This window comes from Miniopterus schreibersii, assembly GCF_964146895.1.
Source record: "Miniopterus schreibersii genome assembly, chromosome: 18".
NCBI lineage: Eukaryota > Metazoa > Chordata > Mammalia > Chiroptera > Miniopteridae > Miniopterus > Miniopterus schreibersii.
This window is the reverse complement of record NC_138121.1, coordinates 7809423-7837061: the sequence shown is the minus strand read 5'-3', so window position 1 is coordinate 7837061 and position 27639 is coordinate 7809423. Positions and strand designations below refer to the sequence as shown.

Here is a 27639-nt window from a genome sequence, read left to right as displayed (position 1 = left end):
TATTAAAGTAACAGGGTAGTGAGACTACACCTAGGACCACGTTTTTGATGAAAACAGTCTTCATTAGAAGTTAGTATCTCCAGACAAGCCCCAGCCTTTAAGATCACAAAGGCAGACAGAGGTGTTGCTAAGCACAAATGCCGGTGGTAATTTAACTGTGCTGGTATTCCTATTAGAATAGTCACTGTTTCTGTAGCGCTCTGATTATCAAGTTGCAGACATTTTGGGCAATCCGTCCCTAATTCTATTTTCCCCATTGTGAATAAAAAAGGGGGCTGAAATAAATCTAACCAAAAGTAACCTCACAGGGTGATCTGATTATAAATTCCTAACAGGGCAGGCAACTCATGGTGGGTCGTCACACCCAGGCATATAATTTCTTTAGTAAAAGGTTATCTTTGCCTCAAACCAGCCCTGTCTATTGTTTCTGTGCATCTAGATTAATACACGTTTAAAATGCCTCTTTTCAGACCCCTCAGAAGGTAACCACCCTAAAGAGAGCACATTGTTAACGATCCTGTAATCCCATCTTTGCCTTACTTTCTCCCACCTTCATGTGATCTTCCTTATGTTTCCTCTTTAATTTCAAGGGCAAAAAAAGAAACTGCAAATTGTCATTCTGGGAAGCATGTTTCACAGTCTGTTGAGATCTTGCTTCCAGGCGTCTCCTCTGTCTGGCTCAAATAAATGCTAAAAAGCTCTTTAAAAAATTCCTACAGGTTTGGAAGTTATTATCTTATACCATAAAGCCCTGTTATTTCATGTTGCAGGACTCCAGGTTTTTCAGGAACTGCATATTTCAGGTTATAACAGAACCGCCTGTACTCAGAATGAAGCAGGTCCTTTCTCCTCCAACAAGCATCCTTGATAGGTCCTGAGTTTCCCTGACAGGCAGCCAGCTGCCAGGCGCCCACTTCCCTCTGAGAGCAGAACAACTTCCCAGGGGTGCTGTGAGGCAGTTCTCTGGAGTTTCTGCACCAAAGCCCATCCGAGTTCCCCTGTTCAGTCCTCCCTCCAAACCCCCAAGACCGCTCAGGAGAGGCCAAGTGAAAATTTTACCATTTACAGAATTTTACCATTTACAAGCTTGCAGATCTTGAGGAAGTCACTGACCGCTGAAGGGCTGTTTCTTCATTCTTTCAAGGGGATGGCATTTTAGAGGGGAGGGGTGTTGGGAGGCAGGGTAAAAGAAAAAAGAAAAAAACACACGACGGTGATGGGATTAAGAAGTACTAATTGGTAGTTACAAAAATAGGCTTGGGACGTAAGATAGAACACAGGGAATATTAGTTAACAATACTGTAGTAACTATTTATGGTCCAGGTGGGCACTTGAATTATCGGAGGAAACACTTTGTAACCTCTAAGAATGTCTATCTGCTATGCTGTACACCTTACACTAATACACACAAAAAAGTGATGACTGCAAATTGTAATAAAAAAAAAAAATTTAAAAATAAATAAAACAAAACAAACGGGATGGCATTTTTAAGTCATGTTTTTGTTTTTTTAATTTAAAACTCTACTTTTGATTCTTGCCTTGTCATTCATAGTTCTGGACCTGCACTTCACTTTTCTATGCGTCATCTGTAAAATGGGGCCTTTGAGAAGATTTAACGATACCATGTGTGCAAAGCACAAGATGTACATTAAGCCCTCTCCCCCCCCAACTCCCCATTCGAAGTTTCTATTATGGGGGGCGGGGATTCTCCAGGGCGAGTACTGACTGCAGAGGCAGAGGGACTCGTAGCTGGTGGGAAGGCAGACGTGGCCGTGTTATCCCCAGGGACAGGAAACACATCCTCCCAGCCCGGCGTTCCCCGCAGAGGTCTCACCATTGGCCTGACTCCCCGAAGCCCGAGGTTTGTGGGCTGCCCGCCGCTGCGCGAGTCTGAGCGCGGACTACACTTCCCGGCGTGCACTTCGGTAGGGGCCCCGGGGGCGACCCAGCAGCGGGGACGGCGTCTGGCTCCGCTAGAGGTTCCGGACAGTAAGCATCATTTACGCAGCTCCTACTTTTCGCTTTGCGAAGCGCATCCGTTGCCATCAACTCCACCTTGGGCTGCAGCCCCCGCAGGGTCTGTGAGGCGCCCCCGTCCTCCTTCCCTCCTTCAGACGACCGGCCACCGGGTCCCAGGGAGGGTCCGCAGCCAAGCTTATCTCCCCGGGAGGATCCCTTCGGCCCCTCGAAATCCCCACAGCTGCCCGCGGCTGGCAGCCGGGTTCTGGGGGTTGGGGGGGCTAGGGCGGGCCTCGAAGCAGCGCAGCTGGGGACTACAACTCCCAGGCGGCACCGCGGCGGCGGCGATCACGTCACTCAGGCACCGCCGGCGGCCCCGGGTAGCGGCGCGGGCAGGGGCAGGGGCTGGGGCCGACCCGGAGGCTGGTGGGGAAGATGGGGGCCGCCCGGCCGCCTCGCGTGTGAGGAGGCCGAGGGGCGCGCCACCCCGTCTCGGGGCGGGCGCCCCCCGGGCCCCGCCACTCTCGCCCCACCCGGCAGCTGTGGCCCGGGATGCGGAGCCGGGGGCCGCCGGTGGAGCTGCGCGGGGTGAGGCGCGGGGAAGGGGGCTGCCTGCTGCCCGCGCCCTCGTCCCCCACCGGCGGGCCCCGGCAGGAATTCGGGAGCCGGGAGGCCAGGCCTTCTTAGCGCCCTGACGTTTGAGGGGGGCCGGTGACCCCTCCGCCCTACCCCCACCCCGCCCCGCCAGCTGAATCAGAGCGGACGACCCTGCCCTTTAAAAGCGGCTTTTCCTGCTTCTGCGGAGGGCCCCTCAGCCATGGCCCCCAGGAGCCCCCGAGAACCCGCAGGAACTGCCCCCCATCCTGGCCGCCGGGGCCCGCCCTCTGCATCCCCTGGGCTGCGGGTGTGAAGCGGCCTCCCGCAGCCCCGGCCCCTCCCCCATGGAGGAGGCGGAGGGGGGCGCGGCGGCCACGGAGTGGGGCACCTCCCCCGCGGGGCCAGTCTGGACCGCTGTGTTCGACTACGAGGCGGCCGGCGAAGAGGAGCTGACCCTGCGGCGGGGCGACCGCATCCAGGTGCTTTCCCAGGACTGTGCGGTGTCGGGCGACGAGGGCTGGTGGACCGGGCAGCTACCCGGCGGCCGTGTGGGCGTCTTCCCCAGCAACTACGTGGCCCCCACCACGCCCCCCGCACCTGCCGCACCCGCGGGCCTCCAGTTGCCCCAGGAGATCCCCTTCCACGAGCTGCAGCTAGAGGAGATCATCGGTGTAGGGGGCTTTGGCAAGGTCTATCGGGCCCTGTGGCGTGGCGAGGAGGTGGCCGTCAAGGCTGCCCGGCTGGACCCTGAGCGGGACCCGGCAGTGACAGCAGAGCAGGTGCGCCAAGAGGCCCGGCTCTTCGGAGCCCTTCAGCACCCCAACATCATTGCCCTCAGGGGCGCGTGCCTCAGCCCCCCACACCTCTGCCTGGTGATGGAGTATGCCAGAGGAGGCGCACTGAGCAGGGTGCTTGCCGGTCGCCGGGTGCCCCCTCATGTGCTGGTCAACTGGGCTGTGCAGGTGGCCCGGGGCATGAATTACCTACACAATGATGCCCCTGTGCCCATCATCCACCGGGACCTCAAGTCCATCAACAGTAAGTGGTGTCCTCCCCCAAAACTTGCTTCCACAGAACTTTAGGAAGCCAAGCCTAGGTAGCAGGAAATGAGGATACCAGGAAACACTGCCGGGGGCAAGAAGGGGCGGCAGTAAACCTTCAGGGCCAGGGAGGCGGGCCTTGCCCCATGAAGGGAGGAAAGGGTGAAGCACTACCTGCCTCTGAAGGCTACAGAGTCGCAGCAGCTCAGTAAATGTGTATCTATGAACACTGTGACGACCCTGCATTCCCAGTGTGAACAGGGCAATATGGCTTGTGGCTTGGCACCCTCACTTCTGCCTCACTCTACTGGCCCAAGCAAGTCATATGGCCAACCTAGAGGAAAGGATGGGGAAATGCACTTCGCCTCCTTAGTGGAAACACCTGCGAAGTCACTTGACAAAGAGTATGACATAGAGAGGAGTAGAATTGGGGCCATGAGTGCAGTGACCACAGGGATGACAAAGACAAAGGAAACCATGTTCATCTCTTCTGGGGAGGTTGGGAATTCAAGGCTTGGACCAAAGAGGACCAAGGCTTTGGCCATCAACATTTCACTGAGCTCCCCAGAGTCCAGGTTGGAGTCAGGAGGGCAGGGGTTAGACTGGCCACTTGAGGTGGGTAGAAGATGAGATTTCAGCTGAGGCAGGGCCCAGACATGTGGTCTACAGCCCACCAGGTCTGGGGTGACCACCTTTTTTCCTACTCCACAGTTCTTATTCTGGAGGCCATTGAGAACCACAACCTCGCGGACACGGTGCTCAAGATCACGGACTTTGGCCTCGCCCGCGAGTGGCACAAGACCACCAAAATGAGCGCCGCGGGGACTTACGCCTGGATGGCCCCCGAGGTTATCCGTCTCTCCCTCTTCTCCAAAAGCAGTGACGTCTGGAGGTGCTGATGGGGCTGGGGAGGCCTCCTGGAAATGGGGGAGTGAGGAGGGGTGAGGGCAGAGTGGGAGGGACAGTCTCCCACTGAAGGCAGGATCTGGGCCTGGCAAAGGGGCGACATCAGACCACCAGACAGATACCAAAGTAGGTCTCTGCTAGCAAAAGTGGCAGCTGAGGATGACTTGGATGGCAATAAAGAACAAATATCCAAAGGTGTAGAAATAGAATGTTGTCAGCACTAAAGGCCCTTCAGACAGCATCAGGTACACAGCCCCCACTTGTCAAACAGGAAGTTGAAGCCTTTGGAGATAACCATTCACTCATTTATTCATTCATCCATCCATCTATCCATCCATCCAACTGTGCTGGGTGCTAGGGATACAGCAGGAAATAAAGATAGATACATTCCCTGCTCACAGAAGTAGTAAATAAATAAGTACACAAGAAGCTGGAAAAAAACTTTTTAAGTTAAGAAAATTGTAAAATAATATTAAAAGATAAGTTAATTCACCAGAAAAAGTATTAGATAGAGTTACGAGCCAGGAGGTTGATGGCAAAACGTTCTGAGGGCTGGAGGACGTCTTGCAGAGGCTTTTCTGAGAAGTGATGCTTGAGCTGCATTCTGGATGACAAGACAAGGCCAGCTATGCAGAGTTTGGGGGAAGAAGCTTCCCAGGCAGAGGGAACAGCTCGCACAAAGGAGGTACTGAGGTGAGAACAAGACTGGTATGTTCCAGAAAACAGCTCCGAGGGCCTGTGTGGTTGGCTGGAGCAGACAAGGAGGAAAGTGGTAGGAAATGACGTAGGAGAGAGAGCTGGAGGGCCCCTCGGATGAGGCACTGGACTCCAGTTTTATTCTAAGCGCAATGGAAAGCATTAGAGGTGGTGATGAGTGACACGATCTGATTCAGCATTGGAAAGGCTCCCTCCGCCTGTAGGGTGGAGAATGGATTGTAGGGGAAGGAGTGGGGGCGGCAGGCCAGTGAGGAGGCTGTTGCCATCACCAGCAAGGCTTTGTGGTGGCAGCAAACTCTTCAAACCAAGGCCTTCTGCTGGGAGAAAGCCGAACGCAGGTCAGTACCCCTCTGAGGCTCCAGACGGACCAAGCAGCAAAGTCATGGTTTTGGGGCAGACAGATCAGACAGGACGTCTCAACTGGACCAGCATAGCCTTTGGGGGAAGTCCTGACCGGCTGCACATCAGGCATTCATTTGTGGCCCCAGACATTTAGTGGAGCCATATTTCGGTGCCAAGGAGCAGAAACCCCAAAATAAAAACAAGACTAGAGTTTTTGCTGTCATGTGAAGCCGGGGCTGATGTGGTGCCCCCAGTGTTAGAGATTCAAGGTCCAATGTCAGGGTTCCTTAACAGGGCTGTCATTGACATTGGGCAGGATAATTCTTGCTTGTGTGATACTGTCCTTTTCAGGACAGAAGTATCCATGGTTCCCAGCCACCAAACATCAGTAGCACTCCCCATTGTGACAATCAAAACATCCCCATAGGTTTCCAGGGACATAAGAGAGATGGGGGAGTCATGCCACCTCTAATTACAAGCCACTCTTATTTTTTTCCACCCTTGTATGGCCTCCATTCCCAAGTTCACTTCATGGTCCAGAATGGCTGCTTGAGCATCAGCTTTTATGTCCACATTCCAACCAGTAGAAAGGAGAAAAGATGAAAGAACTAACTTCCTGGAAGTTAGTTGCACACTGCACACCCCGCTACATCCCACTGGCCAGAACCATTGTCATGGGGGCATAATGAGCTGCAGAGGGGGATGGAAAATTATTTCAGGCAGCATATGCCCGGCACAAATTCACCGGTGCTGTCACTGAAACAGAAGGGGAGGTGTCAGCTGCATGAGGGCAGGGGTTGCATCTTGTTTCAGTGCCTAGAACAGGGGATATTTAATAGGTATATGTTGAATGAATGCATTTGTGGATATGGGGGAGCATGGGGATCTACTACACAGGAGGCACTGCACAAAACAGCGTCAAGATCCAGAAGGAGTGCGGCTTACTGCAGAAGGTGGGCACACAGGTGGTTGTAGCACAGTGATGCACAGGCTGGTGTGTGTAGCCGTTAAGGACATTGTCGTGGGCATCGGGCAGACCTAAGTTCAAGTGTGGCACCACTGCTTACTAGCTGTGTGACTATAGGCAAGCAGCTTAACCTTTCTGAGCCTATATCTGTTCATCAGATAAAATAGGGATCATACCAAGACCTGCCTTCCAGGGCTGTTGTGAGGATTACTGAGAGTGCCTAGCATAGTGCTAGCATAAGAAAGTGCTTTATAAATGGCAAATAGTGTTAACTTGTCTTTAGAGGTAAGTGCCAAAGTTTCTATGGGAACATAGAGAAGGGACCTCTAACCCAGCTTTGGAGGCTATGGAATCAAGGAAGGCTTCCTGGCAGAGGGAGCACCTGAGTTGAGACTTAAGGGATGGTTACACAAAGGGAAAAGTGTTCTCAACAAGGGAACAGCATGTGTAAAGGCCAGATGTTAGGAAGAACAGGGCTTGTTCAACTCCAGTGTGGCTGCAAGATGAAGCTGAGGTTAGTACGGGGGCTGAGAGTGCTTAGAGGTGAGGCTGTGGGGTCATCAAAGGTCAGGGCTAAAAAGGGTGGATTTGCCCAGTGGGCACAGGGAACCCACTAAAGGTTTTCAGGCAGGGGCAAGGGAAGAGAGAGCAAAAGCAAGACATCAGAGAGCAACCCCACCACATCTATTTGAGGTCAGGGCAATGGAGGTCAAATTACGTTCTTGTGGCCTCTTTGACCAGGCTGGATATTGGCATGAGGGAGGCGCACCAGGGGATTGGAGGCAGGGTGGGGTATGGGAGAGGATTGGGGTGGACTGTAGCATCACCCCTTCCTCTCCCCCCACTGCAGCTTCGGGGTGCTGCTCTGGGAGCTGTTGACGGGTGAGGTCCCCTACCGTGAAATCGACGCCTTGGCTGTGGCATATGGCGTGGCTATGAACAAGCTGATGCTGCCCATCCCCTCCACGTGCCCCGAGCCCTTTGCCCGCCTACTGGAGGGTGAGCCAGGGCCCTGTGGAGAGGGAATGCTCAGCTTGGGTGGCAGGGGCCCATGGGTCCAGACCTTGCCCCTTCACACCCATCCATACCAGTGGGCCCAGGAGTGAGGGAGAAAGGGCTGGACCCATCGGACTATGACTCCCCCACAGTTGGCTCCAAGGCCCCCAGACCCTTACTCTGGCCAGGCCCACAGCTCTTGAGGGCAACCTGTTAGGATTCATTGGTCCTAGGATTCCTCCCTGATCCCTGATTCTGCCACTAGAGAGCAGGTCCCTGGGTTTCTGTTGCAGTTTCACCGAGTGAAATATTGCCAGGAATTGGGGTTGGAATTCCTTCCCCCCAGCTCCATGGAAGCTGTTTGTCTCAGCCCCTTGAAGTCCTGCCTTTCACTGAGCAGGCTGATGCCCCAGAGCATGACCACTGATATCTCCACTCCCACCCCAGAGTGCTGGGACCCGGACCCCCATGGGCGGCCGGATTTTGGCAGCATCTTGAAGCAGCTTGAAGTCATAGAACAATCAGCCCTATTCCAGATGCCGCTGGAGTCCTTCCACTCACTGCAGGAAGACTGGAAGCTGGAGATTCAGCACATGTTTGATGATCTCCGCACCAAGGAGAAGGTGAAGGCAAGGGACAAGTGGGAGGGGTGAAGCAGGATCTCTGAGTTCTGATGCCATGGGTGGGGCAGAGTCCCTTCCCCGAGCCAAGGCCCAGGAACTTTTTTGCCTGTTAATAAACAGCCTCCTGTTGGTGGATTAATAAGAAAAAGGCACCCTGCACTGAAGTACTTACAAGTGATACTGCATAATGTCTGGGGTTTTAAATACTACAGCAAAATGAGAGGGAGAGAGGAGAGAAGGAAGGGAAAGATTTGCAAAGTACAGACAATTGTTGGATGATGGGTACATGTTTTTGTGGATATTTGAAGTTTTCCACATTGAAGAGTTAGAAAATTAAAAATCAAAGGGGGGGAGGAAAAGGCATTCTTTCTTTGGGCTAATGTAGCCCCCTGCCCTGGCACCTGGCTTGGTTAGCAAGTGAGTTGGATTGTGCCCTCAATTTGCCTCACAGCAGGACACTCCTGGGCAGGGCCCCAGCCAGACCCAGCAGCTCTGGGTCCTTCCCAGGGGCAGAATAGCTAAGTCCTTCTCAGCAGCCACCCATCTCCTCTCCAGGAGCTCCGGAGCCGTGAGGAGGAGCTGCTGCGGGCAGCTCAGGAGCAGCGCTTCCAGGAGGAGCAGCTGCGGCGGCGGGAGCAGGAGCTGGCAGAGCGCGAGATGGACATCGTGGAGCGGGAGCTGCACCTGCTAATGTGCCAGCTGAGCCAGGAGAAGCCCCGGGTCCGCAAACGCAAGGGCAACTTCAAGCGCAGCCGCCTGCTCAGGCTGCGGGAAGGCAGCAGCCACATCAGCCTGCCCTCTGGTACCTTGAGCGTCCCCCCAACAGGCCACTGGGCACATTCCTGACCCAGGGTTTATTGCTTCCTTTTTTTTTTAACACTAAATATATCACACAAAAAACCACCAAGAGACTGTACAGCTTAATGCATTAGTATAATCACCCCCATGAAAGCAGAGAACCTACAGCCACCCAGGTGCCCTCCATGTGCCCCTCCAACAACCGACAGCCCCCTGCAAGTAACCCCTGTGTTGACTTTCAGAGCAGTCACTTCCTTACTTAATAGTTTTGTCTCCCAACTGTTTGTGTAGTATCTTTTATTCTGCCTCTGTTTTCTTCTTGCCAATAATTTGTTGAGGACATATCATTTATTCTGTAGTATTTCCCAGAGTCTAGATTTTGCTGCTTGCATCACCCCATTTTCATTTCACATGTCCCTCTGTCCCCTGAATTTTCTGTAAATCTGTGTTAGGTTAAACCATGTGAAATTGCTGATGTTCAGCCATATTTGATCTACAAAAACAAGTTTCACATGGATCTCAAAGGCTTAATCAGTTTCAAGTTCAGGTTTGATTTTTTTTTCCAAAGACTGCTTCCTAGGTAATGTCAGAAGGCACATCATGCTGGTTGTCTCTCTGTGATGTTATAACCACAGCACAGTGCCTAGAACAGCACCAGCTCACAGAAATGCAAGCTACGTGTGTGATTTTAAATTTTCTAATAGCTACATTAAGAAAGGGAAAGAGAGCCCTGGCTGGTGTTGTTCAGCAGTTAGAGCATCCTCCTGCAGACCAAAGGGTTGTGGGTTCGAGTTCTGGTCAAGGACATGTACCTGGGTTGCAGGTCCCATCCCCAGCCCCCATCAAGGGTGTGTGGGAGGCAACCAATCTATGTGTCTCTCTCACATCAATGTTTCTCTCCCCCTCCCTCCCTCCTTCCCACTCTCTTGAAAAGCAATGGAAAAAATGTCCTCGGGTGAGGAGTAACCAAAAAAAAAAAAAAGGAAAGAGAAACAAATGAAATTTTAATATTTTTAACCTAATATATCTAAAGTGTTATGGTTTCACATGGTTTAACAAGAAAAACTTGTTAAATATTACACCTCCTTTTTTCCACACTTAATCTATGAAATCTAGTATGTATTTTATATTTATAGCACCTCACAATCTGAGGGCTAAATTTTCATCAAAAGTACTTGACCTGTCTTTAGATTTCATAAAATGTAGTTGAAAAAGCAGATTCACACACCCAAGTTGTTCTAAACATGCTTAACTGTTTCTAACGACCAAATTTGCATATTTGTCTTTAAAAGTGAACTTAATTACCGTTAAATAAAGGCAAAACTCTCCTGTTCCTCGGTTGCACAAGCCACATTTCAAGTGCTGTATTGCTACATGTGACCAATGGCCACCAGAGTGGGTACTCAGGCCTAGGTCCTTAGTCGGCGAGGGCAGTGGCTCTCAAGCCTGAGCGTGTATCAAGGGTACCTGGAGGGCTTGTTCCACCACAGTTAGATCTCTGCATCTCACCCCCAAAGCTGCAAGTTCAGGGAGGGCCAGGGGATGTACATTTCTAGGATGTTTCCACTCAGTGTTGATGCTACTAGTCTGGGAACCACACTTGGAGAACCTCTGTGTTATGGAATGCAAAATGGTGGCATTCATACTAGACTTCCAGAGGGAACCTCCCTCCTGAAAAGGGAACTGCCCAGGTGACCCATGGAGCCGTTTGCTTAGGGAAGTCTCTGTTTTGCAGGCTTCGAGCATAAGATCACAGTCCAGGCCTCTCCAACCCTGGACAAGCGGAAAGGATCCGATGGGGCCAGCCCCCCTGCAAGCCCCAGCATCATCCCCCGGCTGAGGGCCATTCGCCGTGAGTATCTCCCAAGGCCCTGACTGGTCCGTCAGTCAGCAGACTTCTCTGAGCATATACCTTGCACCAAGCAGAGGATCAGCAGGGAACAAGACAGGCAGGGTCCCTTCCGTCATTCTCATCAGGGAGAAACAGACAATGAACAGGTCCATAAGCAGACAGGATAATTTCTTGTAGGAAAGGGAATAAAAGAGAAGAGTTGCCGTTTATATCAGGAAGGCCTGTTTGAGGTGCTGGGTGGGGTTTGAGCAGGAACCTACGTGGTAAGGAGCGAGAGACATGCAGAGATCTGAAAGAAGAGTGTCCCTACAGAGGGAACAGAAAGGGCAAGGCCTGGAGCTAGTGTGTATGTCAGCCCAAAAGGCCAACCTGGCTGGAGTAGAACGAATGGGATGCAGAGCAGTAGGCTTGTGGTCAGGGGTTCAACAGGGGCCAGGTCACACTGGGCCTTGAGAGCTGGATGAGGAACCTGGGTTTTATTTTAAAGGTGACAGCGCTGGAGGGCTGTGAGCAAGGCAGCGATGTGTTAAAATATACCTTTCCCTCTGGCTGCTGTGGGAGCATGGATGGTAGGAGGGCAGGAGTAAGGGCAGGAGACAAGTGAGATGATGGGGGCTGGACCAGGGTAGGGCCTTGGAGTGGGGGGCGAGATGGCCACAATAGGGGGTGCCTGGCAGAAGTGCAGCTGCTGGGGTTTGCTGACAAGTTGAAGGATACTGGGCTGACTCACGAGTCTGTTCTGCCCCATCCTTCACCCCCAGCTTTGCCCCATAAGCTGGCCCCTGCACACGTCTGTTTGGGCACCAGCTTTGTACCAGGCTCAGAGTTCATTCTCACCGGGGACACAAAGACAAATAATGGCCATGCAGTGGAGTCAATACTGGTATCAGGGTGCGTTCAAAGTGTAGGAGGAACAGAGAAGACAGAGCAACTGACTCTCCAGGGAACAAACTACTCCAGGGCTGGAGGGTTGAAAGGCAAGAAGCCAACCAGGTCAGGAAAGGGACTGAAAAGGCACAGAATTCCAGGCAAAAGGAATAGCCTGTGCAAAGGCATGGTGGTGTGAAAGCATCCACCTGGGAACCTGCAGATGTAGGGACCCAACTGTGGCACTTACGCCCTCTGCCAGCATATCCCCGACTCTAGCTCTCCTCCCTCCCTCCCTCCCTCCCTCCCTCCCTCCCTCCCTCCCTCCCTCCCTCCCCACCACCATACTCTATGCTGTCCAGTCTCAGGGCCTTGGCATTTGCTGTTCCCTCTGCCTGAAATGCTCCTTCCCTTGTATCTTCTTGACTCACTCCCTCACCACCTCATCTTTGCCCAGATTTCTCTTCCCGCATGAAGCCTTCCCTGACCCCAGGCCCCTTTTCTGCCTCTTTCCTGCAGCACTTACACCCACGCAGAGGACTTGCCTGTGCGTCTTGTTGATCATATGCCTTCACCCACTGAAATGGCGACTCCGAGGGCTGGGGGTTTTGTCTGCTTTATCCACTGCTGCCTTTCCAGCACCAGCCACAGGGCTTGGCACAGAGCAGGCACTCAGTAAACATTGGAGAATGAGTGGATGGTTGAAGGAGTGACGACAGTGAGGCTGAGGAAGTCAGCTGGGGATAACATGAAAGGCCTCGAATGCTGGCTGAGGAGCCGGGCTGTCCTGCAGCAGTGGAGAGCTATGGAAGGATTTAGAGCAAAGAAGGGTCATGATTGGAGTTAGAGTCCAAGATCCCTTGGGCTTCCAGGTGAAGGATGAGTCCGAGATGGGGAAAGTGAAGCTGGGAGCCCAGTGGAGACAGACTTTCTAAGACCCAATAACCAAATGGCTTCTCTCGGCTCAGTGACACCTGTGGATGGTGGAGGCGGCAGCAGCAGTGGTGGCAGTGGAACGTGGGGCCGCAGTGGGCTCCCAAAGAAGGAAGAACTGGTTGGGGGCAAGAAGAAAGGCCGGACCTGGGGGCCCAGCTCCACCCTACAGAAGGAGCGGGCTGAAGAAGAGAGGTATCGGTGACTGGAGCCCACCCCATGCCCCACCCCAGGCCCATGGCTGCCAGAAGGCCCACCACCCTCCCCCATCTCTGGTTCCCCCGCAGGCTGAAGGCCCTAGGGGAAGGAAGCAAACAGTGGTCCTCAAGCGCCCCTAACCTGGGCAAGTCCCCCAAACACACCCCCATTGCCCCAGGCTTCGCCAGCCTCAATGAGATGGGTAAGAGGATGTGGGTGCCTTCAAAAGGGAAGGGGGATGACATTCGACATTCGCTGGCTGAAGGGGAACCTAACCCAAGACCAAGGGGTTACCATTCCCCAGGGTTTCCTGGGAGGGAGAGGATTTCACTGGGCCAGAGGGTAGAAAGCATCCCCAGAAAGGGGGACAGCCAGTTCCTGTGGTGTGGGGTGGGGGCTTTAAGGGGAGACAGATTCAAAAGCCATGCTTAGTGGATTTGGTGGTCTTGCTGTTGGAGGGGTCATTGGGGGCAGTCCCTTGCCTCCAAGTCCCCAGGGACCGCCCGGAGTCGAGTGCCGGCCCTCTCCGGTTGCAGAGGAGTTCGCGGAGGCAGACGAAGGCAGCAACGGGCCCCACTCCCCCCACAGCACCCTGGCCTACCTCGAGGTGCCGCTCCCCACTGAGCCCTCCCCTGGGGTGCTGGTGACACCGGCCCGGCCCGGGCCCGGCGCCCGGCGGCGGCGCTGCGAATTCGCGCTGCTGAGCTGCGCCTCGCTGCTGGGCGCCGTGGGCCTGGGCGCCGACGTGGCCGAGGCGCGCACGGCGGATGGTGAGGAGCAGCGGCGCTGGCTCGACAGCCTCTTCTTCTCCCGGGCCGGCCGCTTCCCGCGGGGCCTCAGCCCGCCCGCGCGCTCACCTGGCCGCCACAACGCCGCCGCAGCTGGCCCGGGCCTGGCGCCTTCGGCCACCCTGGTGTCACTGTCCTCCGTGTCCGACTGCAACTCCACGCGTTCGCTGCTGCGCTCCGACAGCGACGAGGCCGCGCCAGCCGCCCCCTCCCCGCCGCCCTCTCCGCCTGCACCCTCGCCCAGCACCAACCCCCTGGTGGACCTGGAGCTGGAGAGCTTCAAGAAGGACCCCCGCCAGTCACTGACGCCCACCCACGTCACGGTCACTGCCGCTCGCGCGATGAACCGCGGGCACCGGAGGACCCCGTCCGACGGGGCGCTAGGGCAGCGGGAGGCGCGGGAGCCCCCGGGCCCCGGCCCTGGTGAGTGAGGCACCCTGTGCCCGGTGCACAGAAAACGGCCCTTTTCCCTGTCCCTCCAAGGTCCAATGTTCCAACCCAGCTGCCACCCCAGGATGCCAACGCGGCCATCTCCTGCTTACAGTGGGAGGAAGGGGCTGTGTCCCCCTGGCCCTCACGGCTGGAGGCCTTGTGGGGCCCCAAGGGATTGAGACACAGGATGAAGCAGAGGTGGCAAACTCCAGTGTCCACAGTGGCCAAGCAGGTGACATTAATGGCAGCGATAATAACTAGAGCTAACACAAAAATTATGGGGAACACTCACGTGCCAGGCTCTGTTCTCTGTGCCTTTATTAACGGACAAGGATGATTGACGCATGGAGGAGTTAATACCTCCTGCCGAGCTCTGAGCTGCTGTTCCCAGTGTCCTTTGATTTACTCCTGACCCGTGTGGGGAGGTGCTGTCCCCCATTTAGAGAAGCGGCCATGCCTGAGGTCTCTATCGCTCTGCGTGCTGTCTTTCTGGCCCTAGCCCAGTGTAGAGTTGGGAGGAATGGGGGCTTTTTCTCCAGCAAATTTTTTGAGAAAAGTCAGAAATGCCAATTTTCATGTCAGTGCTCCTGGGTTTTCAATACCACCCTCTGCTCCACCCCATTCACCTCATCTGATCCTCTCTTCCCAGGCCCTCGAGATCCCCTGGACTTCCCTCGGCTGCCTGAACCCCAGGCTCTGTTTCCTACTCACCTCCGGCCCCCCGACTTTCCTGGTCGCCCCACCACCCTGACCTTTGCCCCAAGACCACGGCCGGCTGCCAGCCGCCCCCGCCTGGACCCCTGGAAACTGGTCTCCTTCGGCCGGACACTCAGCATCTCACCTCCTAGCAGGCTGGACACTCCAGAGAGCCCTGGGCCCCCCAGCGTGCAGCCCACGCTGCTTGACCTGGACATGGAGGGGCAGAGCCAGGACAGCACAGTGCCCTTGTGTGGGGCCCACAGCTCCCGTTGAGGCCTGCCCACTGCCACCCGCCTGGGCAGCCATGAATGTAGCGCCCCAGGCCCTGCCCCAGCCCACCAGGCCACAAGGCAGGGGAGGCCCTGGGCAGGATACTCTATTTATTGGGGAAGGGGGGCGGGGGGACACTTAATTTATTCCTTTGTACCCCGGAGGGTGGGGCCCTGTGCTCGCCCTGCAGCAGGGGGTAGGGTGGGCAGGGATACTCAGGGACAGGGCAACATGGGGGATTTGGCACAAAATGCAGCATTAAAGGTAACCCCTGCCCCCTACCACGCTTGGCTGTGTGTATTTCCCCAGCCCAGGCCCTGATCCTGGCTCATTTGCAGTAGGGTACCCCCAACCCTTGCTTCCTCTCTGGACCCCTCTGGATTTCTGAGGTCCAGCAGGTGAAGCCCAGGCCTGTGTCCCCTCCCCGGTTCCCACAAGAACATCACACAAAGAGGTTATGACCACCAGTGATAAGTGCTTTACCAGCGAACACATGAGTCAGGGAAGTTACACAGTGACGTGGGGGGGGGGGGACAGTTCCCTTAGGTTGGCCTCAGCCAATGACGTCCCGAGGCCGGGCCCCACTGTCTTCCCGCTGCAGGCTACACCGGCTCATCTTCAGCTGAGTCAACTGGATGTATCGGAGAACATTGGTGTCTGCAGGGGAGGTGGGCAGGGCATTATCTGGGTGTTCTGAGGCAGCAGGTGACATCAGCACCTCGCCTCACACCTCATTGTCCCCAGCCTTCAGTGGCTCCCCCACTAGTATTGCCAGAGCCCTTCTCCAAAAGCCCAGCCCCAACAAGGAAGGGGACATGTCACACCTCCAGACTTGCACTTGCTGTGCCCACTGCCAGGAATGCCTCTGCTCAGACTCCTGTTAGACTCCACTTATCCTCCAGTGACATCTGCACGAAGCTGTTCTCGCCAAAACATTTACCAGGGAAGCTCATCTTGCCTCCCCTCCCCAGACCGTCATGCAGGCTGTGTCCCTCTTCACTGGCTCTTAATACAAAATTGCATATTGTGTCTGTGTGCACACCCACACGCCCTGACTGTGATCTCCCAGAGGGCAAGGAACAAGCCTCCAGGTCTGCCATCCCCTCCGTCCCACCCCCCAGCATATGTCCTGGCATTTCCCACCCTGGGGTCTGTCTCCCAGCAAGTGCTCCTCAAGTGGTGGCTGTGAGGACAGGTGGGTGGTAGGTGGGTGTGGGAATGGGTTAGTGAGGAAGTGGGTGAATAAAGGGGGCGGGGCGGGGCGAGTGGCTAGGGAATCAGCTGAATGGGAAGCATCAGAAAGAGTCAAGTACATGAGAGGTGGTTGGGAATATCAAGGAAGGACGCGTGGGTGGATGGGTGGGTGTGTAGGAGAGGGTGGAACAGCTCTCCCCTGAAGTAGCTCTGCCCTGGCTTTCCTGCCCTGGTTTCCTTGCTCCAGCCCCTCTCCTTGCCCCCCCCCGCCCCGCCCCCCTCACCTGTGGGCTCCCGGCTTCGGGCCTCCTGCAGGTAGCGCAATGCGCGTGCATAGTCACCCAGGTGGTAGAAGGCGATGCCAGCGCGGTAGGTGGCCTTGAAGTTGCCCTGCTGCTTCTCCAGCACCTTGAGGCAGTACTCGCGCACCCGCTCGTAATTCACCAGCTCCGACTGCAACAGGCAGGCTGCGGGGGCACCGGCACGGTGCCCTCAGAGCCTGCCAGCAACCCCAGACTTCACCTGACCGCGAGGAGCATGGATTTCAGGCTGCGGGGAACCCCCACCCTTTCCCACGGCTGAGCCGGGCCTAAGGGCTGGTTCAGGCCACCAGGGGCCACCGAGCTTCTGACCAATCAGAATAGAATCAATCTGCGCCGCCGCTAGAGGATACGAAAAACACAGGCGCGCTCTCAGGCGATTTCCATCGGGGGAGTACTACTAAGGGCGGCCTCAGGTGAGGGGTGAGGCCTTAAATGACTCATCCGGCGTAAGTCTTTCTCACCTGAGGTTCGCGGTGGCAGCCCAAAGCCCATTTCCTGCATCGCAGCTCCTTCCATCCCTGTGGTCCCCTACATCCCCAAGCCCTCTCCTTGATAAGTTCTGATGTCTCCCCCCGCAGACCCCAGCCCTGGTCCCTTCAAGCCTCCGCCCCTCAACCCGCCCAAGCCTTCATGATTGCCCCTCACTCCCCACCCCGTCACATATGCACCCTCTGCGCCCCGACGGCGTACCCGTGAGAGAGTCATAACATTCCACCTCCGTGTTCTCCACCAGGCGCCGCTGCTCCTCGCTGAGGCGGGCTGGCCCCGGGTTGGCGGCGGGCCCGGGGGCGGGGGCGGGCAGGCCCCCAGGGCGAGCCCCCTGCGCCGCCTTCAGCTGCAGCAGTGCCCGATGATACTTGCCGATGGCTTCCCGGAACTTCTTCTCTCGGTAGCAGCGCTGGCCCTCCGCCTTGAACGCCACGGCGGCCCGCAGGCTGCTGTCGAGCGCCGCGCCCAGGCCCCCCGACGGCTCTGGGGCAGGACTGGGCCGAGCCGAGCCATGGCGGGGGCCCGGACCCGGCGGGGAGAGGGCGGGAGGCGGGCGAGGTGGAGGCTCCGGGGCTGCGCTGAGCATCAGCACCGGGGACAGCGCGCCGCGCTGCATTGTGGGAAACTCCTGCGGCCGCCGCTGCAGCTACCGCATCGCCCCCCGCGGGGCCGGTCCCCACCCTTTCTCCGCCCCCACACCTCTGGCAGCCGACTCCGGCTGCCCCCTATGGGTCTAGAGAAACCCCTCAAGACTTCGCCACTCTCTCCTTCAAATCAGCTGCAGCCCTCACTCTCCAGCCCACCTCTTCCTCCTCCCCACTCACCTTACTCTCCCCACCCTCCTGCCTGCTCTCCTCCCCCATGCCCAAAGCTCCCAAAACCTTCTAGAAGGAAAGGACAAGTCTGGGAGAAAGACAGGAAGATTTCAACCTCATGGAAAGCTGGTGTTCAGCCCACTAGGTATTTGGCATGTTGGATAAGGGACATAGGCTATGGACTCAAGCTGCCCAGATTCAGTTCCCTGCTTTTCCCCCTCACTAGTTGTATATGACTTAGACAAAGCACCTAAATTACCTGGAACCCCGGAACCTCCTCAGTAACATGGAAGGGACCATGATAGCAACTTTGAAACTCACTTGTTTATCTATGCAACAAATATTCACTGATATCTTTTCTGTGCCCAGCTGTGGGTGGGGTGATGCTGGGACATAGCCAGGAGTGAGTGAGCCTCAGGCCCTACCCTCATGGAGCCCCTAGTCCAGTGAGGAGATAGAGTAGCCAGTGACAGCTCAGAGTGGGCTAGCCTGGGAAACTCAGGCAAAGTGGTAAGGGCAGGATGGGGGAGGCACAGGCAGAGGAGCCAAGTCCCGGATGGAGGACACACAACAGGAAACACCTGCCCTAGACTGTAGTGGTGAGTGAAGGCTTCCTAGAGGAGGGGATAACTCTATGAACAAGAGACATCTGCTTCTTGCCCTCCTCGAGCTCACTGTCTGACTAGGAAAACCACTGGGAATGCAGGTAAGTGACAGCCAGAGTGAGTGGCGCAATCATAAGAGCGTACAGAAAAGAAACCATGTGAGAGGCTTTGGGGAGAAAAACTGAGGCTGAAGGAGATGGTTGTCCTTCAATACTCCTTAGCCACTCACTTAGCAGTGGAACCTTGGGCAAGCTTCGTAATCTGCCTCCACCTTGCCTTCCATCTGTGCAGCATGGAGATGACAAGTGAACTTACTTCACAGTAGTTGCAGGGACTGAATTATATTATGCAGATAAAGCACTTAGCACAGGGCCTGGTACATACTGGGTAATTAACACCCTGTGTTTCTTATCATCAGTGAGACTCTGAGATAGGTGATTGTAAGTGCCTGGCTCTGAGTCAGCATCCATATATGGCTATTAAATGAATAACTTTATATATTACCACCCTTTGCCCCCACGAGGCCTTAGCTTGGGTCTCAGCCCCAAGAACCAAGCTTGTATTTCCACTGTGCCCTCTCCCTCCCACCCCACATCCTTCCCCAGGAGGTCCCATGGCAGGCCCTACCCAACAATCCCAAACCTGAACAGGGCACCTTCCATTCCAACAGCAGCATCTGCTTTTATCTCTTATTGTACTTTGCTGAGTGAGGCTCTACGCCCTCCCTGGTCCTCCAACCTTGAACATCTTAGGACAGAAACTTCCTCCTCTCTGCACCTCCAAACCCTGGCTTGGTTAAGAATCTAATATTCCTGAGGTTGAATTCCAGAGCAGTGAGGTCACCTTTCTGCACCTCGGGTGTGTTTTAATTAAAAACATGGAGATTTATTGATTCATAATAAAAATGCACTTATGAAATGGCTAGGTGCCAGGGGTTCCGTAGAAGCTGGACTCACAATCCTGCTAGGTTGCAATACTGGCACTTTCACAACACCTACTAGGTGCCAGGCAATGTCCTCAAATTTTGTGAATATGTTAACTTACAACCTATCATACCACCATCAGGTTAAAAATCAGATCCCAATTGTCAAATCCTTGCTATCAAAGACCCAGAATGTCACAAACTGATGACCCTCGCAGGCCAGCATACGTGGCGTGTTGGGCTTGTGCAACCATTAAAAAATATTGAATTAGTTACCAACATTTGAAAACAGAGATGTTTATGGAATTTCAGGTTTTCAGCTTCGCTTGAACAAAATCTGAAAACCTGGCAACATCAAGGTAGAATTCACGACCGGGGTGGACATTCTGAGTTTCTGACAGTGCCCATCCCTCCTAGATTCTTCCCAACTCTGAGACTGAGGGCCATTCAGGTTGCGTTGCTATTTGCCTCTCAGCCTCTCTGTCCCGCAAGTGCTTGCACTTGGGATCCCAGTTTGACCCCGCGGGGCCGCTCGGGCGGAAGCCCGCCAGTGCCTCCTTGCGGAGGAGGCCGTAATTTTCATCATTAAGGGGTTTGGTGAGAACATCCAATCAGAGGGACGAGGCCTGGAAAGTAACCAATCAAAAACGAGAGGTGGGCCAGGATTCGGCCAATAAGGACAGAGAGCGCTCGGAATAAAAGAAACTTTTATTGACGTGGGAGACGGACACACACGAAGTCTTTTCCGAGGGGGTCTCGGGGCTCAGGGAGGCTCGGGCTGGGGGCGGCGGAGCAGGCGGGCGGCGAAGAGGCTGGTGCCCCGCCGCTGGGGCCGCGCGTACTTGAGGAAGATGGCGGCGCGGCCGGGCGCGGGGCCTCGGAGCACCGCGCGCGCCAGGCACGGCTCCAGCGGGCCCAGCTCCGCGGGGCTGCGGCAGAGACAGAAGCTAAGGTGGACGCCAGGGGTGGCGGTGGAGATGACCTGTCCTTGGAGCTGGGGGCTCGAGGCCAAGAAGACACGAGGCCCACCATCTAGAGAGTGACTGGAGGGGGCCGAGGATGGGCAGACCCCGATTCCCCCCGGGGTTCACAGGGAGCTAAAGGGACACTCCATTCGCAGCTAGAGGCCTCATTTTCAATCCTGAAACGCAGCTAGAGCATCTTCCGGGCCTGGGGAGATCCTATCTTCCACCCAGGACAAGATTAAGGGTTCCCAAATCTAGACAAACACCCCACTCTCAGACACGCCCAGAGAAAAACGAATGGGATCCCCTCAGGCTAGGCAAACACCCCATTCTCTCTTATACCCAGAAAAATCAAGTCTAAAGTGTCGTCTTATCCCTTCGGCCGCCCCCCGCCCCCCGCCCCCGAATTATTTCTCATTCTCTGAGACAGTAGACAGCGACCAGGAAGGCAGATCCCGAGGCCACCGCCTCTCCGGCGAGCAGAGCCCCTCGTACCTGTAAAGCGCCGGGTCCAGCCCCGAGCCCGCCCTGTCGAACACGCGGTGCGCCAGGCTCAGCGCCGCGGCTGCGCAGCGACTGGGCTCCCACCCGGCCACCTCGGCCTCCAGCAGAGACAGTTCCAGGAAGTAGGTGGCAAGGAGCATCACCTGCGAAAGCATTAGCACCTGCCAGACCCTCAGGCCACACCTCTATACCGCACAGGCCACGCCCCTAGCCGCGCAGGCCCCGCCCCTGCCCCTGCCCCGCGCACCTGGGGGTTGCTCCCTTCCAGCGCAGCCAACAGCTCCAGGCAGAGGAGCGGGCCCGGGTGGTGCAGCCGGAAATCCAAGCGGCTCAGGATGCGGCGCTCCGCGCGCAGCAGCTCGGCCTGGGAGAAGGAGCCGGCGCCCAGGAGGCAGAGGGAGGAGGACTGCGGGTTGGGGAGGAAGGGGTGGGGGAGTCTTGGACCCTGGCTGTTACTTCCTGATTCCATCCCCAGGAACCTGGACCTGTTTTCTGGCCTGTAAAATGGGGCCATTCATTTGTTGCCTGGAGTTCGTGGAGAACATAGGCTTTAGATTCAGAAAGGCCTGGATTTGAGTTCAAACCCTGCTGCTTAGGCACTGTGACATGGGCATTCACGGAAGCGCCCTGAGACTCAGTTTCTTTAACTGTAAACCAGAGATACTACTCCTCCTTCACCAGGCAGTTCTGATAATGCACTGAGCTTACCCATGTTAACTGTAACTACACTACTCAGTAAGGACTTTAATTACTGTAACTAAGTCCAGGTCCCAGCTGCTTGACTTTGGGCAAATGTCTTCCTCTCTCTGGGCCTCAGTCTCCTCCAACGTTAAAGGCACCCACTGGCCGCCCTGACCTCATCAGATCTGCAAGGATTACAAGAGGACATAAAGTGTTCGCTGGGCACGGTGCTTTGCGCACAGTAGGCTTTGAACTGTGACTGCAGCAAGTAGAAAGGGCCCCACCCTCCCGGCCCCACCCCCAAAGTACCTCGGGAAGCACGCACTCTTCCATCTTGCAGGCCACGAAGAGGCAGGCCATGCCCAGCAGCTGCAGGCGGTGTAGGCGTACCCGGCCCGAGCGCAGGTAGGAATCGAGCAAGTGCACCGCCAGGTAGAGCGTGTCCCCGGCCAGGCCCAGGTACTCCTGGGGAGGGGCGCGGGTAACAACCAGGCTGCTACGCAGGCCCCGCCCCGCCCCCTTTCCGGGACATACGTACGTGCACCTGGACCAGCCAGTCCACCACTAGCGCGCGCATCTCCGGGGTCACGGCGCGGGGCAGGGCCCTCCGGGGCAGCGCGCGGCACACCTGGGGTGAGGACGGACGGCTTCACTCTCCGCACCTGAGCCTCGGCCTCGCTCCTGAACTCCAGCCCTGGGCGACGCAGCCTCCTCGCACCATTTGGGGCGGCGTGAGCGCCGCACGGAAACTGGTCTCCAACGTCTCCAGATGTGCTCCTCTTCCGGGTAACCATCTAGAACCTGGGACTCTCTTCTGGATGCTTCCCTACCCACCTCTGCAGTCTTCAGCCCCCATGGCCACAGGACCCCCTGAGCATCTCCCCCTGGGTTCCCAGGCTCCGCACTTGGCAACAAATCCTCAATCCACCCTCCTCTGAGCACCCTGAAGGGTCTCTCTAAAGTGCAAACCTGACCAAGGAACCCCCCAGCTTAAAACACTGCCATTGCTTCCAGTGCCCTCAGGAGAAAAATCGAATTCCTCTCAGACTCTCTCAGGCCCTGCCCCTGCTCCAACATCACCTCTTCCCTCCCTCCTCACACTCCAGCTGTCCCAGCCTTCTTTTGGCCGGAGGCTAGGCCAAGCTTATCCCTGCCTCAGGGCCCATGCATATAAGTACTGCTCCGTCCACCTGACATGGTCCATCCCCAGCTCCTTGCATTGCAGACTTCTCAGTCACTCATGTCTCAGCTAAAACTTCCCTGACTCTTGCCCGGCCGGCGTGGCTCAGTGGTTGAGCATCAACCTATGGATCAGGAGATCACAGTTTGATTCCCGGTCAAGGCACATGCCCAGGGTTGTGGGCTCCATCCCCAGCAGGGGGCGTGCAGGAAGCAGCCGATCAATGACTCTCATCATTGATGTTTCTCCTTCCTGTCCCCTCTCTGAAATCAATAAAGACATAAAAAACAAAACAAAAAACCACACCTTCTCTGACTCTTTCCATATTCCTCCCTACCGTATTATTTTCACTCTGGACATAGCTCGAGTTTCCTTGTGTGTTTTGTCTGTCTGTCCCACTAGATAGCTGGCTGGCACCACAAGGGCAGGGATTTCTGTCCAAATCCCAGCTGTATCTCAGTTCCTAACAGAGACCCTGGCCCAGGAGAGATGTTCACAAGATGTGTGTTTAATAAATCCATCCCTTGAGTGTTTCTTCGGACAGCGCTTGTCTCAAACAGATGTCTGAGGGCTGCCCTGGCCTGTGTTTTGGCCTTTATGGCCCTTCTGAAGCGATGGCCTACATTTGCTTGCTTGTCTTACACAATGAAGACAGGCTGCTGGGGCGTTCCCCGCATCCCCAGTGCCTAGAGCATGCCCAAAGCATTTGTTAAACTTACTTCGAAACTCAATAATTTTTTTAAGGCACAGGGAGGATAGATAAAAACATTTGTTAATAAATCTCTAAATATTCGTTAAACGAATAAATGTGAGGGACAAGTACGTAGGGGCTCTGAAATACCGAAGGAGGGGCTGCAAAGAGCGTGGGAAGATGGGAAGGGGCATTCGAGGGTAACTGCTGGAAAAACCAAACCACGAACTTGGGGCGGGGTTGGGAAGTCAGCGGGAAGGGGCAAGACTGAGGCTGGCGGGAGCGAGTTCAAAATGCCCCTGAGCGGGCGCTGAGCGAGCCCGCAACTCTGGCCTCGGCAACCCACCCCTTCTGCAGCCCGCAGGGCTGGGGCGGCGCCGGCGTGGCCCGCGGCCAGCCGTCCAGGGAGCCTCCCCGGCCCCTCACCATGACCTCGGCGAAGATGTCCCCGGCGTACTCGCGTTCTCCCTGCAGCCCCAGGGCGCCCAGCGCCTCCTCCAGCCCCGGCGGCGCGCACGGCTCCAGGTGCCTCTCCGCGCGTCCTGGGGAGGCGCTCGTGCCCGCGGGGACGTCGTCGCGGACTGGGGCACCTGCTGGCTCTGGGTCGAGGGAGTCTGACGGACTCTGCAAGGGAGAGGGGCTGGGGTCAGCGCCTGGAGGGTCCCGAGCTGGGAGTGGGACCCCCGCTCCTGCAGCTCACCAGCATCCTGCAGGCTGGCGTCGAGGGCGAATCCGAGAGCCCACCCCCTCCTGCTGCAGCGAGGCCCCGCGGCCGGCGCTTTATAGGAGCCAGGGCGCATGCGCGCCGAGCGCGCCTCACCTGGGCACGTGGGCAGGTGCGTGGGCAACGGCGTAGACAACTACCAGCCCTCGAAGGCAGGCCGCTGGAGGCGAGCTCGCGTCCTGCTACCCCGTGACGAGCAGCAGCCCCTCGGAGCCTCACGTTCCTCGGCTATGAGGTAGGGATTATTTCAACTGAGAGTTGTCCTGAGGATTTTCTAAGATTGTTAAGTGGCCAGCACGGGGCTTAATAGAGTCGAAGCTCAAGACATAGGAGCTACAAGTCCCTTCACAACTCTAGAGGCCTCCGTGCTCCGGGCAGTGGGAATCCGGGGCTGAGCAAATCCCCTGTAGCCGCTGCCTTTAGGCCCAGAGCTGGGCGGGTGTGGGGAGGTCTCAGACCAGCGATAGGGTTGGTCTGGGTTAGAGCAGCAGCCTCCTCACGGCTCTCCCTGGCCTCCGCTCAGAGCTCCGTCGCAGCTCCCATCTGCCTCAAAGTGAAAGTCCACCAGGCCCGATGTTATCTTCCCACAGCTGAGCGCACCGCCTGTGAGCTCATCCGCTACCCCAACCTCCCGCACTCCTTCCTCACCCACCACACTGGCCTGCAGGCTCAGCCTCGCCCACACCAGGCACGTTCCTACCTCAGGGCCTTTGCACTGGCCGTTTCCTATGCCTGAAATATTCTTACCTCAGATATCCCTCTTTACTCAGATGTTACCCTCTCCATGAAAAGTGTCATCCTAAGCACTCCTGTTCCCATTCTCTGTACTTATGTCTCTCCTTAGCACTTACTGCCTTGTTGTCTCACTCCTGACTGGAATATGAACCCCATGAGGGCACGGCTTGTCTGTTTCTTGTTTTAAAAAATATGTCTTTATTGATTTCAGAGAGGAAAGGAGAGGGAGACTGAAACATCAATGATGAGAGTCATTGATTGGCTGCCTCTTGCACGCCCCCTGCTGGGGGATTGAGCCCACAAGCCAGGCTTGCCCCCTGGCCAAGAATTGAACCACCATCTCCTGGATCCTAGGTCGATGCTCAACCACTGAGCCATGCTGGCCAGGCTTGTGTATTCCCAGTGTCTAAAACAGGGCTGGGCACATCGTACTCAGTAAATATTTGTTATTGAGTGAAAAGGCTGGACTTGTAATTCGGAGACAGTGGTCTGGAAGGATGTCTCTGAGGTGACATTGGAACTGAAACCTGAAAGAGGAGAAGGGGCCAGGAAAGCAAAGACAGGAAGTGGAGGCAACAGCCTGAGCAAAGGCCCTGAGGTAGGAAAGAGCTTGCTATTTTCAGGCACTGAGAGGTCAGTGAGGTTGGCAACGTGAGCACATAGGAGAGTGTGAGATGCTGGACCAGTGGCTCCCTGTCACACATACAGTAAAACCAAACTTACCACAAGGTTCCTTTAGCCCATTGTTACCTCTCTAACCTTCCTTTTGCTCTCCCCCTCCTCACTCCATTTGAGACACCTTGTCCTCTTTATGGTCCCTAAACACATCAGGCACCTGCCTGGCTCAGGGCCTTTGCACTTGCTGTTCCCTTTTCGTGAGCACTTGGTGAGAACCTGGATATTTACATTCTCCGGGTATCTCTAAGCAAGATACTAACTACAAAGAGAACGTAGTTAACTTTATAGTAGAGAAACCTGACAGATGCCACCTTAACCAAGAGATTAGTCACCACTGCTAAGGGGATGTTTGGAATCCTCCTGGTAAGTTGCACTGAGAAGGGCACATCATTTCTGGGAATTCCTGCCAAAAATAGCTTGAATATAGCCACAAGGAAACATCAGGCAACGATATCTAATTGAGGAACATTCTGCAAAATAACTGCCCTGTAAGCTTCAAACCTGACAGACAACTGGATTCGACGAGCCTGGATTGAGTCGCTAGCCAGGAAATTGTTTCTTCTTTTGTACACAAGGACATTAGTGTGGCCATCATAAAATGTAAGGTCTGAGAAGAGCTTTGTTTCACTGTCAACTTCCTGACATTCATCACTGGACTGTGGTTAAGAGAATGTTCTCATTATAGGACAGATATAAGAACATGGAGGGGGGAGGGGATACGGTACATGTAAAACGTCGTGGGGAACCTGCATGAAGGGGAGATGAGGATTATTTGTACTTACTTTTTTGTTAATCTTCACCCCAGGACATTTTTCCCATTGATTTTTAGAGGGGGGAGGGGAAGAGACAGGAGAGAGAAAGATCAGTATGAGAGACACACATCAACTGGTTGCCTCCTGCATGTGCCCTGACCGGGGCCAGGGATCGAACCTGCAGCCCTTTGGTGCGCAGGCTGACGCTCTAACCACCGAGCCATGCCGGCCAGGGCTATTTGTAGTTTTAAAACAAAAAAACCCTTAAGAGATTTATGAAAAGTTGCAGATAGTACAGACTTGTCAGTGTTGACACTGACCTTGACCACTGGCTGATAGTCTTTCTCAGGCTTTGCCCCATCTATACCGCACTCTGAGGAAGTCACTTCGCAGCCCACACCTGAATAGGGGATATGCTGTCCCTCCTTGAAGGCAGAATATCTGCGGAAATTATCTGACTTCTATAGATGTCTGTTCTCACCATTTATATCAATGCGGACTTGTTTTATACTTTGGATATAACCAATCCTATGCTTTTATTTTGGTGCTCAAATTGCGTTCGGCTGTGGCCACCAGAAACTTCCCATGGGCTCTTGTGTCCCTTTACGTGCCACTAGTAAGGTTTTTTCTTTTCTTGCAGGTCCTTCCGGACATGAGCAGATGCTCCAAGCTCCTCTTGTGTATTTCCTGCTCCAGTCCTAGATTCGCTTTAGCACTATTTTTAAGTTTCAAAGTTTTCTACCAGTCTGCAATTATTTCAAAGTTAAAGATATGTGAATCACACTTTTTTGGAAAGCTATCCAACACATATTAAAATGCAGCAACCCTGGAATGTGGGCCACAGTAAAAGCATAAACTCGGTAAAGGTGGATGGTTAAGGTTTTCTTCAGTACTGTGGGTAGCAGCAAAAAGCAAACAAAAAACCCTGGAAATGAGGTAAATTTCTGTCAACAGGGGCGGCTGTATCAGTTGAGGTGCGTCCACCCCGAGGAACCTTGTGAAGCAACTGGAAAGCATGACCAGCGATGTCCACAAGGTGCCCCCCAAATGCAGAGAAGTGGCTAAAAGAGGATCTCACTTCTACCAGTGACCCAGAACACACGGTGGTGGGAGCAGGGGTAAGGCCTGGCGGGACACAGCACAGGGGCGGCATGAACTGGGCGGACAGTTGTGCAGGAGAAGGGACCAGCCTTTTCACGATGCCGTGCCCATTTGCGTAGAGGTGACGTGAGCACCAAAATCAGCGCCCGAGGCCTGGGACCTGGGTCATTTTTACCCCCTTCCGCATACTTTTGTTTTGCATTACTCTGTACACACACACACACACACACACACACAAAACCTGTGACATTTCCTACACGCACATGACAAAAAACAGTACTCAATATTTAATTTTT

At 55.2% G+C, this 27639-nt stretch overlaps 3 protein-coding genes across 6 annotated transcripts; 1 reads left to right on the top strand and 2 right to left on the bottom strand.

The window, feature by feature from the left end:
- The first annotated feature begins 1923 nt into the window (after positions 1–1923).
- Positions 1924–15266, top strand: MAP3K10 (mitogen-activated protein kinase kinase kinase 10). 3 transcript variants are annotated; one of them, XR_013997614.1, is made up of 10 exons: positions 1924–3594; positions 4308–4488; positions 7379–7527; positions 7972–8147; positions 8703–8949; positions 10681–10797; positions 12633–12792; positions 12885–12997; positions 13254–14247; positions 14665–15262. XR_013997614.1 is itself a non-coding variant. In XM_081120075.1 (10 exons), the coding sequence occupies exons 1-10, from the start codon at positions 2901–2903 to the stop codon at positions 14985–14987; spliced, it is 2835 nt and encodes a 944-aa protein (XP_080976201.1). In that variant the 5' UTR covers positions 1924–2900; the 3' UTR covers positions 14988–15266. The 3 variants fall into 3 exon arrangements, 2 of the variants coding, with proteins under 2 accessions (XP_080976201.1, XP_080976200.1); XM_081120075.1 differs by having other exon boundaries at positions 13332–14006; positions 14665–15266; XM_081120074.1 differs by having other exon boundaries at positions 13254–14006; positions 14665–15266.
- A 175-nt stretch (positions 15267–15441) lies between these two features.
- Positions 15442–17606, bottom strand: TTC9B (tetratricopeptide repeat domain 9B; the record flags this gene model as incomplete). Of its 2 annotated transcripts, XR_013997567.1 has the most annotated exons (4): positions 15442–15641; positions 15809–15902; positions 16463–16645; positions 17192–17586. XR_013997567.1 is itself a non-coding variant. In XM_081118839.1 (3 exons), 3 exons carry the CDS (start codon positions 17604–17606, stop codon positions 15538–15540), a joined length of 702 nt encoding a protein of 233 aa, XP_080974965.1. In that variant the 3' UTR covers positions 15442–15537. The 2 variants fall into 2 exon arrangements, 1 of the variants encoding a protein (XP_080974965.1); XM_081118839.1 differs by lacking the exon at positions 15809–15902 and having other exon boundaries at positions 17192–17606.
- A 2489-nt stretch (positions 17607–20095) lies between these two features.
- On the bottom strand, positions 20096–24059 carry CCNP (cyclin P; the record flags this gene model as incomplete). The annotated part of the gene is made up of 7 exons (XM_081119043.1): positions 20096–20261; positions 20793–20944; positions 21049–21207; positions 21792–21947; positions 22021–22110; positions 23780–23977; positions 24054–24059. The coding sequence occupies 7 exons, from the start codon at positions 24057–24059 to the stop codon at positions 20096–20098; spliced, it is 927 nt and encodes a 308-aa protein (XP_080975169.1).
- Between the last annotated feature and the right edge of the window lie 3580 nt (positions 24060–27639).